Source organism: Trachurus trachurus (genome assembly GCF_905171665.1).
Source record: "Trachurus trachurus genome assembly, chromosome: 6".
Taxonomy (NCBI): Eukaryota; Metazoa; Chordata; class Actinopteri; order Carangiformes; family Carangidae; genus Trachurus; species Trachurus trachurus.
In genome coordinates this window covers 21,748,008-21,759,056 of record NC_139897.1, presented here as the reverse complement: position 1 = coordinate 21,759,056, position 11,049 = coordinate 21,748,008, and the positions used below count along the sequence as shown (strand labels likewise).

Genomic DNA, 11,049 nt, shown 5'->3' with positions numbered 1-11,049 from the left:
ACTGGAGTTTAACTGCGAGTCTCTTGAATGCTTAAGTTAACAGAAAAGAAACAAGAGCTGTTGTTCCGAAAAGCTGTGTCTATAGATGTCCTGGTAAGCAAGTAGTTTTACAGCATTTTTTGTAAAACAAAAAAACAAAAGACACACTGTAATCAAATTTTAAACTCTTCATACATTCATTTAGTGTATACTTTGAGTTTATTACAGAAACCCCATCTTATTGTTTTGATAGTAGAGAAAGAGCTCAGGTTAGCCACCTCTCACTACAGTGAAAGACACTAGAGAGGCGCTCCCCTGTAATTTTAACCGTGAAGTAAAAACAACATTTTTTTTTAACCGATATTAGTCAGATATTCCAGCGTCGAATGATATCTACCTGTGTCACCAGTGACCCAAATCTCACAGTTACTCTTTCTCATATTCAAATCTTTGTCATTCAAATCAACACAGACAGCAATTTAACATGAAAATCAGTTTTATTTGGAATATTTCACTTCATATTATATGAATAGAAAACAGCCAATCAGCTGGGGTGCTTTACTCAGCTGCATCTTTTCCCTGTAAAAAAAAAAAAAAGAAAAGACAGTGGATGAATGTTTGCAGTACATATTTGCATACAGTAATTTCACACTCTGAGTACATGTTGTGGTTTGTTTGCAATGTTATTTATGGCATTATGATAGACTGGAGTATGGGCTTTCATAGATATTCTATTTCCATTAAGCAATGTCTTTACCTTGCCAGAGTCGCGGCTCTTGGCTCTGAGCTTGTTGACCTGGGACTCAGCAATGTCAGCACGCTCCTCAGCCTCCTCCAGCTCATGCTGGACCTTCCTGCACTTGGACAGATGAACATTGGCCTGCTCCTCCTGGAATACAATATATTGTAAAATATTTAAATTTTCAAAGGGGCCAGCATAAAGTATATACTGTGCATTGAAATACGACATGCTATGAAATTCCTGTTTTTTAAATACATGTTTTGTCCTTACCGCTTCCTCAGCCTGCCTCTTGTAGGCCTTCACCTTGAGCTGCAGCTTGTCGACCAGATCCTGCAGCCTGGCAACGTTTTTCTTGTCCTCCTCAGTCTGTAATATGAAATATTCATATTGAAATGTTTTAATGGGAAGTAAACTGATATTTGATGGATTTATACTATATATGTTAAATGTGATCAGAGCATTACCTGATAGCTGAGCTCCTTCACTCTCCTCTCATACTTGCGGACACCCTTAACAGCATCTGCCCCACGTCTCTGCTCACCCTCAACCTCTGTCTCCAGCTCACGCACCTTCAGAAAACAGGAAGATGTATGCAATATTTAAAATGTCTTTTGTATATCTTTTTACTTCTACCAAAAGTAAAAACATTAACATGACTGTTGTACCCTAGACTCGAGTTTCTGGAGCTGCTTCTTGCCGCCTTTCATGGCCAGGTTCTCAGCCTCATCCAGACGGTGCTGCAGGTCCTTAACAGCAACCTCCAGGTTCTTCTTCATCCTCTCCAGGTGAGCGCTAGTATCCTGCTCCTTCTTCAGCTCCTCAGCCATCATGGCAGCCTAGAGCATATAAAATTGGGATTAGAGTGTCTCATTAAAAACACATTTTAACTGGAGTAGTACTATGACCAAATTAAAGTTAAACCTACATCGGTGATGGCCTTCTTTGCCTTCTCCTCTGCATTTCTTGCTTCCTGAACAGTGTCATCAACTTCACTCTGGATCTGGACCAGGTCAGTTTCAAGCTTCTTCTTGGTGTTTATAAGGCTGGTGTTCTAAGAGGTTTAAAGAGAAATGTCACTTAGGTGATAACATGCCTCAATTTTGCATCATTAAACCTTTTTTGTTTTTTAAATTGTTGAAATGATCATCACCTGAGAGTGCAGAAGTCCAACACGCTCACTGGCGTCCACCAGCTCCTGTTCAGCGACCTTGCGGCCTCTCTCTGTCTGTTCCAGAGCAGCTCTAAGTTCCTCAATTTCAGCCACCATAAGACCATTTCTGCGGTCCACCATAGCAGCCTGTTCCTTGTGGTCTTCCTGCGCTCTGACAGCATCATCAAGGTGCAGTTGGGCATCCTAGTTCAAAAGTATATTCAAATATTCAGATTAACACCACTGAGAGGTTTTGTGGGACCACTCACTGTACTGTAGTTTGTGCAGCAGCACTATGACAACAATACCTTGAGCTGTGTCTGCACATTCCTCAGCTGCTTCTGGGACTCAGAAGCCTGGCGATTGGCATGGCTCAGCTGAATCTCCATCTCATTCAGATCTCCCTCCATCTTCTTCTTGATTCTCAGGGCATCGTTCCTGCTCCTGACCTCAGAATCCAGTGTACCCTGCATGGAGTCAATCACCCTCTGGCTGTTCCTCTTGATCTGCTCCATCTCCTCATCTTTTTCTGCCAGCTTCCTGTCCACCTCACCCTTAATCTGGTTGAGCTCCAGCTGGACACGCAGGATCTTAGACTCTTCGTGTTCCAGAGTTCCCTATTGACATCAAAGAATAAAATGTTATCCTGAGATCTTTCACAGTATGCTGATTTTTATCTCCTCAGATACATTTTTTTTTTTACCTCAGCCTCCTCAAGAGCTGTCTGGATCTCAGACTTCTCTGTCTCCACCTGCTTCTTGGCCTTCTCCAGCTCATGGATGCTCTTGCCAGTCTCACCCATCTGTTCAGTCAGATCTGAGATCTCCTCTGCAGAGAAAGATGTGTGGTTAATAATCAGTAAGCCTCAAAATTTAAACCTAGTTTCCAATGCAATGAGGAACTTACGCTGCAGGTTCTTGTTTTCACGCTTCATGGTCTCCAGCTGATCCAGAGCTTCCTCATATGAGTTCTTCATCTTGAACAGTTCAGTGCTGAGAGAACGAGCCTCCTTCTGAGCTCCTTCAAGCTCGGCCTGACCCTCCTCAAACTTTTGCTTCCACTCTGCCAACACCTGAGTGACACAATTAATATGGTTTCATTAGTTATGTACCAATATAAAAACAAACATGCACAAAATATATATACATATTTTTATTGTAAACAATTTGATTTGATTTATTTTATTACCTTGTCAAAGTTCCTCTGCTTCTTGTCCAGGTTAGCAGCCAGTCCATTAGCCCTCTCAACATCAATCATGAGGTCCTCCACCTCACTCTGGAGCCTCTGTTTGGTTTTCTCCAGAGAGGCACATTTGGAATTCACAGCCTCGATCTGCTCCTCAGCGTCCTGAAGGCGCTGAGCCAGCTTTTTCCTATTTTAAAAAATGTTACATTTTCTTGTCAGTCCTTAAAAACTTTAAATTTACTAGAGCCATTTACATATATTTAGATAGTTACATATATTGTTAGATGTTATTTTTCTTAGATTGAACATCCACTATGTTAAGACCAGTGACAATTACTGCAATGTCAAGTGTTATTATTTTAGAAAATGCAACAAAATTACTTTGATAAAATTACTTATTGATACCAATATCTGTCATTTCATTGTCTGAGTGGTACTCACTTGGCCTCCTCAAGCTCCTCAGTGCGCTGGATAGCATCAGTTTCATACTTAGTTCTCCACTGAGCCACCTCACTGTTGGCCTTGGACATTCCACGCTGCAGCTCAGCCTTGGCCTCCTGCTCCTCCTCAAACTGTTCCCTCAGCAGGTCACAGTCATGGCGAGCTGATTGCAGTCCATGAGCAAGAGCATTCTTGGCCTAGTGGAAGAAATGTATGCTTGAATGCACCAAATGCCCAAATGCCATTTAAAACCAGGGCACATGTTTAGTTTCCTTACCTTAACCTCCTCTTCAGTCTGTCTCTTCAGCTCCTCAATCTGCTGAGTGAAGGCCTGTTTGCCTCTGGTCAGCTGGGAGACAAGAGCCTCCTTCTCCTCAATTTGACGGCCGAACTCACCTAGTTTAATAATTATCATCAAACATTAGTGTGTCTTCATTGTACACTGAAGATTACTGTAGGTAAACAGTGTGTTAAACAAACCGTTTTCTGTCTGGAGACGTGCTCTCTGTGCACTCAGGTCATTGTTTTGGCGGACATTTTCATCATTCTTGGTCTTCAGTTCACTAAGTTGGTCCTCAAGAGTACGGCACATCTTTTCCAGATTTCCCTTGAGTCGAGAAAGAATAGAATCAGTTTTATTCATGAATCCCTCAGTTATTACAGTTATTATCTAATTATCAAATTGCGATTTAATATATCATTTACCTTTGCTTTGGCCACAGCCTCCATGTTGCTGGAGAGATCATCAATCTCCATCTTGTATTCACTCTTTTCCTTCTCAAGCTTCTGCTTGACACGCTGGAGGTTGTCGATCTGCTCTCCCAGCTCAGCGACACTGTCAGCCTGCTTCTTACGAAGAGCAGCAGCAGTAGCTTCATGCTGCAGAGTGGACTCCTCCAGGTCACGACGCAGCTTCTGGAACTCAGCTTCACGCTTCTTGTTCATCTCAATCTGAGCAGCAGTGGCACCACCGGCCTCCTCCAGCCTCTCACTGATCTCCTCAAGTTCCCTGGAGAGGTCAGCCCTCTGCTTCTCAACCTTGGCACGAGCAGCACGCTCAGCCTCAATCTCTTCCTCCAGTTCCTCAATACGGGCCTGTTTAATGTAAATATATGTTGTCATTTAGTGAACAGTGAACATTAAAATAAAACATATCAAAGGTATGCACCAATGCATTATATCAGTGTCATTACCTGAAGCTCCTTGATCTTCTTCTGGAGCTGAGCACCCAGTGACTGCTCATCCTCGATCTTGCTGAGGAGCTGGCTGATTTCAAAGTCCTTCCTGTGTAAATAAGAAAATGCAGTGTATGAGTATATGCAACCTACTGAGTATGTCAACAAACATGACAGTTCTTTTTAGAGAAGAAAATTAAATCTCTTACTTTTTGATCTTCTCATCAGACTGCTGTTTGTCATTCTCAAGATCCATGATGGATTCCTGGGCCAGTTTCAGGTCACCCTCGAGCTTTCTCTTGGCTCTCTCAAGGTCCATACGCAGCTTCTTCTCTTGCTCCAGGGAACCCTCAAGCTGCAAGTTGATATCAATAAATAATTAATATGTTCATGAAAGGTCTTGTTTTGCCAAGTCATAGACTTTAAAAACTTACATCATCAACTTGCTGTTCAAGCTTGGTCTTGGCCTTGGTCAGAGTGTTGACTTTGTCTTCCTCAGCCTGCAGGTCGTCAAGAGTCTGCTGATGAGCCTCCTGGAGGGCTTTCTTCTCCTTGGTCAGCTTAGCAATGCTCTCATCCTGAGAGGCCATCTCCTCTGTCAGGTTCTTCACCTATGGTTGCAAGAAATATTTTGTTATTCAACAGTTAATCATGCTGATTTTCCTTTATCTAATGGAGATATTCATGTTGACAAACCTTGTTCTCAGTGGCATGTTTCTCCTTTTCCACCTTGGCCAAGGTAAGCTCCAGGTCATCAATATCCTTCTTCAGCTCAGAGCATTCATCCTCCAGCTTCCTCTTCTTCGCAGTAAGCTCAGCATTGATTTCCTCTTCATCTTCCAGTCTCTCAGTTGTCTCTTTGAGTTTGGCCTCCAACTGAATCTTGCTCTTGATGAGTCCCTCACATCTCTCCTCAGCATCTGACAGATTCTCTCCTTCCTAGATCATGTTGCATGAATGTATTCTGTTAGCACATCAAAATCTTGTTTCAGAAACATCAGAAATCACAGCTATCTTTTCACATGTACTTACAGATGCCACTTGGAGCTGCAGATCATTCTTCTCCTGCACAAGAGACACCATCTTCTCTTCCAGTTCCTTCTTCTTGGCCAGGGCAGCAGCCAGGTCAGTTTTCATCTTATCATAGTTTTCCTTCATATTAGCCAGCTCCTTCTCAGTTTCAGCACTCTTCAGCAGAGGCTTGATCTTGTAGTAAACCTTCATCCATGGCCAGTGCTTGACATTCATGAAGGAGCGGATGTTATACTGGATGGTGAAAATGCTCTCCCTGTAGAGAAGAGGTTTGTGTTATAGGGAAATCATCATTATTCCTACTATGACTTTGTCATGTGTCTGATAAGTCGTTTTTTCCAACATGCCTTCTTTCCATCATCTTCACAAACTCCCTTCTCATGAGGTATCCACGGCAGAGAGCCTGAGTCATGGTGACCAGAGCTGCCAGTTTTTCATCTCTCATCTCCTCAAGGGTACCCAGCAGACCAGCCTTGAAGAACACCTGAATAAACAGACAATTTACATTTTATGAATGGCCTAATTAAGGCTGCTCTGCATCTATGACACTTGTCCTTTGGCACATCGGTCCGCTGTTGCACTAAATTAATTTCAATTAAGTAGATTGTTCATTTAGATGTATTTCTAATGTAAAAATCTATCCTCATTGGTAAATATACTGAATTATAACAGATCATGCATGGTGCCTACCTTGGTGTGTCCAAATCTGTACTCATCGTGATTAACATCAATTGATCCAAGCAGCTTCTCAGATGCCTTCTTGTTGTCAATGAACTGGCCCTCAGGGATGACACTGGCATTCAGTACCTTGTATCTATTATGAGAGATTCAATGGTCAGTGTGTGCATTTTCTTTACCTTGTCTTAATCAAAAAAAAGTTATTAAACTATATTAATAAACTATATATTGATACCTCTGCTTGAAGTCACCATAGAGGATTCTGCTAGGGAATCCTTTCCTGCAGATTCTGATACCCTCCAGCACACCGTTACACCTGAGCTGGTGGATGACCAGGAAGTTCTCCATCAGACCTGTGGAACAGAGATTTGGCCGTTAGTACGGTGAATACATTGTTATTGTTTGGAAGTCTTGCAACATCATCCCCAAACAAAACAAACACACACAGACAAAAAGGAGATTGTGTTTTTGTACCTGGAGTCTTGGACTCATTGGGAATCAGACAACGCACAAAGTGAGGATGGGTGCTCCTCAAGTTAGTCATCAGCTTGCCCAAGTTCTCCTATAGATGGAAAATAGTAATTATCATGAAATCTAGCACTTACATTTATTTTTAAAGTTAAATGTGTTGTTATTTTTTAGTATATAATGTCAACCTTACCCTGAACTGTGAAGACACAGTCTGCATAGAGCCACCCTTCTTCTTGCCTCCCTTCTTGCCACCGGTCTCTATTGATAATGAGTGCAAAAGCTTTGTTACACTTAATAATCGAGGGGCACATGTTAAATTTAGTTTAGCATTTATGGTACATACAATCTTGAAATATGCTTAAGAATATTGCAATGAACTCTATATCATACCCTCAACAACAGGTGGATACAGGGATGCCAACAGTTTAACAGGGGACTTCTGGTACAGCTGGATGACAGAGTCGTTCAGTGGGTCCTTGTTCTTGTCCAGCCAGCCAGAGATATTGTAGTCCACAGTACCAGCATAATGCACCAGGGAGAAGTGGGCCTCAGCCTTGCCCTTGGCTGGCTTTGGCTTCTCAAAGGCTTTGGTTTTGCCAAGATGCTGGTCATACAGCTTGTTCTTGAAGGATGTGTCAGTGGCCTTGGGGAACATGCACTCCTCTTCAAGGATGGAGAAGATCCCCATGGGCTTGAAGAAAGCAGAAGGAGGTTTGCCATGAACTGATACTGTTGTTAAATATTCAGAGGAGTGTCTTTACATATATCACAGAAATTCAACTGTACCTTCTCAATCAGCTCAATGCAGGCAGCCAAGTCCATACCGAAGTCAATGAACTCCCAGATAATACCCTCCTTCTTGTATTCCTCTTGCTCCAGGACGAACATGTGATGGTTGAAGAACTGTTGCAGTTTCTCATTGGTGAAGTTGATGCACAGCTGCTCCATGCTGTTGTACTGTTAGAGGAGAAATAGTCAACCTAATCCTTTACAGGCAAGAAGAAGGATTCTGCCATGAAAAGTATTGTAGGCTGAAATACAGTGAATGAAGCTTACATCAAAGATTTCAAAACCGGCAATATCCAGCACACCAATGAAGTAATTCCTTTGCTGCTTGGTGTCCAGCATCTGGTTGATACGGATGACCATCCACAAGAACATCCTCTCATAGATAGACTTGGCCAGGGCAGTCACTGAGTTATGCACCTAAATAACATAAAAATGACTTAAGGGGTAATACTGCTCAAGTCAAAGCATTTCACATTTCATGTATAAAACTCATTAAAAATATGGCTAAACTGCATTGCATTTCTTGATCTTTCATAGACTTGATGTTATACTGATTCCCTTGAATCAGTATAACAGTATGTTTGTTTTGATAGGAAAATTATACTTCATATTTACCTGAGGCACAGTCTGTCCCTTGGTGACAAACTCATTTCCGACCTTCACTCTGGGATAGCACAGAGCCTTCAGCATGTCAGCAGAGTTCAGACCCAACAGGTAAGCAATCTTGTCAGCATCTGACAACAGTTCAGTGATTTACAGTTAACACTTATGTTACACTGACTGCAAATAATAGAAACAAATGACAGACAAGAATCTCTGTTGTTGTTACATCCAAATTTTTCATGAATGATGATAAATCCTCACCCTCGTTGCCATCGGGCTCAGCCTGCTCCTCACGCTGCTTCTGCTTGAACTTCATGTTACCATGGTGGAGCACAGCACCAGTCAATTTGTAGATGCCCATCTTCTCCTCACCAGTGAAGCCCAGGATATCAATGGCATTCTGTGCTCACAGAAAGTGTCATCAGAATATGTAATCACTTCACAAAACCCATTCAGAAAGCCATTTTTATAATTAACATGCAAATTATTGTTGAGATTTTAACAATTAAAACCACTAACATCAGTGGCTTCCAGCTCAACTTTGTCATCAATACTGGCCACAGTGATCTGACCCTGACTGCACATGGGGAAGTCGTAGGGGTTTGTTGTGATGAGTGACATTTCTGCAGGTGAAAAAATGGGGTAAGTTTCAATAGAGTGTTTTTCAATGAAATCTCTAAGAATATTTACCATTGTGCAGCAGCTTAACCTGCTTACCAATCAGCTCAGGCTTGTGGTTGGTCATCATCTGGTAGAAGATGTGGTAGCCTCTCTCATCAGGGAGCTGGAATGACACTCTAGACTTCTCCAGCAGATCTGCAAATGTGGGTCTTGAATCACAAACTGGAAAATTCTCAACACCAATCATTTGTGTTTACTATGAGATTTGTTACTTACATGTCTCAATATCAGCACTAGCCAGTTTGCCAGTTGTGCCGAAATGGATTCTGATGAATTTACCCTGTTTGGAACAAAGCAGTTGTTAAAATCTCTCAGTATTGGCAATGTGTAAGAGGAATTTTCTCTTGCTGACATCTCTCCATACTTACGAAACGAGAAGAGTTGTCATTCCTCACAGTTTTGGCATTACCATAGGCCTCCAGCAGAGGATTGGCTGCAATAATCTGATCCTCCAGTGAGCCCTATTATCCAAGTGACAAAATCATATCAAAATGTGTTTTTTCTTGTGGAGATACTATATGCACTGAATACACATTCAGAGTCATTGTGACATACCTTCATTTGGCTCTCCTTCTTCTTTTCACCACCACCAACTGAGATTGTGGCAAAGTACTGGATGACACGCTTGGTGTTGACAGTCTTTCCAGCACCAGATTCTCCACTAGGTATAAACAAAGACTTATAAAAGTTTGATCAACCTATTTGATTATCATGGAAAAACCGTTAACAAAAAATGAAACTTACGTGATCAAGACAGACTGGTTCTCCCTGTCTGTTAAAGCATAAAATAAAGTAATTAAGCACTTATTTCTACAACATAAACCTCATACTAACACATTTTATATTGAAAAGGATTTACCAGTTAGCATGAACTGGTAAGCGTTGTCAGAGACAGAGAAGATGTGGGGTGGAGCCTCCATACGCTTCTTGCCTCTGTAGGCAGTCACAACTGCAGGATCGTACACTGGGAGCATCTTGTAGGGGTTCACGGTGGCACAGAACAAACCAGAGTAGGTCTGAAAGTGATCATAAAGTTAAAACAGTTAACCCTAGGTTTCCTACAAGTATAATCATTTTCAATATTGTGTGTATCATCTGGCAGATTGTCTTACGTAGATCATCCATGCTGCATAACGCTCTTTGAGGTTATACAGGACAGAGGCTTCATTGAGATAGGTCATCATGGCCATATCCTCAATTTTGTCGTACTTGGGAGGGTTCATTTGAGAGACGTCATCCTCTTTAACTGTCTTCTCCTGCAACAGGAAATTGGTTACAATGAGAGCTGATCACATTTAACTCATATATAACTCTGAATTTATGCTACAAACCTCCTGAGTGTCCAGGACTTTGACGGTGACTTTGCCACCCTCTTTCTTGAGGATTGTTCCCTTCAGGTACAGCTCTTTGGCATCAACCACATAGCAGGCAGCCTTGGCATCAAAGGGTTTGCTTTGAGCCTCAATTCTCTCCTTCTCTGGTTTACGGAGGTAAATGGCAGCTTTGCCATAAATGGCCATCTCTGCGTCTGTACTCATGATGGCAGTTTATGTCTGTGAGGTAAAATGAAATGAGAGTAATTTTAGGACACCTTTTTGAGGTTACATCAGCTCATGAATCTGAACAGCCAAAAATAACTTAATTCAATCAAATGTTTCATATAAAATGCATTAAATTCAAAATATATTCATACCTGACCCTCTCTCTGTCAAAATGTTGTTATATTCCACAATCCTAAAAACATAATATTTTCAGACACAGAGATAAATTTAAGAGAATATTTGTTCCAAAATATATCCAACCAATTGCTATTTTAAATACATTAAAATGAAAACATTGATATTCTCCAGAGCAGATAGAGGATGATCTTACCAGTAGCAGGCTCTGTCAGGGGTCTCCACACACTGCTCTGTTCTCTTAGTATCCTTTTATAAGGTCAAGATTGCGCACGCAGCACAAGTTATAACGGGACACATATATAATGTGGTGTGGTTTACAGAATATGGTATGGCACTTTTATTGGCTGTTTAATCACCCCTCATAATTCTCCTCACCATATTTCTACTGACAAATGTGGCTTGAAGCAAACTGAAAGGCTTTCAGCAGGCCTTTTTTGTTTTCGG

At 41.5% G+C, this 11,049-nt stretch overlaps 1 protein-coding gene across 1 annotated transcript; it reads right to left on the bottom strand.

Moving 5' to 3' along the window:
* Nucleotides 1-517: 517 nt before the first annotated feature.
* On the bottom strand, nucleotides 518-10,479 carry LOC310986825 (myosin heavy chain, fast skeletal muscle-like). Its single transcript, XM_083972913.1, has 39 exons — nucleotides 10,258-10,479; nucleotides 10,039-10,182; nucleotides 9,786-9,942; nucleotides 9,671-9,698; nucleotides 9,482-9,587; nucleotides 9,295-9,387; nucleotides 9,143-9,206; nucleotides 8,963-9,061; nucleotides 8,765-8,868; nucleotides 8,507-8,645; nucleotides 8,258-8,376; nucleotides 7,910-8,059; nucleotides 7,640-7,810; nucleotides 7,244-7,544; nucleotides 7,044-7,111; nucleotides 6,857-6,944; nucleotides 6,618-6,735; nucleotides 6,395-6,518; nucleotides 6,048-6,188; nucleotides 5,705-5,956; nucleotides 5,369-5,611; nucleotides 5,107-5,283; nucleotides 4,882-5,027; nucleotides 4,691-4,781; nucleotides 4,203-4,592; nucleotides 3,978-4,104; nucleotides 3,775-3,893; nucleotides 3,498-3,694; nucleotides 3,060-3,243; nucleotides 2,778-2,943; nucleotides 2,575-2,699; nucleotides 2,180-2,488; nucleotides 1,872-2,075; nucleotides 1,647-1,772; nucleotides 1,387-1,557; nucleotides 1,186-1,290; nucleotides 992-1,087; nucleotides 737-868; nucleotides 518-558 (listed from the first exon to the last, which is right to left on the bottom strand). The coding sequence occupies exons 1-39, from the start codon at nucleotides 10,462-10,464 to the stop codon at nucleotides 538-540; spliced, it is 5,802 nt and encodes a 1,933-aa protein (XP_083829039.1). The 5' UTR covers nucleotides 10,465-10,479; the 3' UTR covers nucleotides 518-537.
* Nucleotides 10,480-11,049: the final 570 nt, after the last annotated feature.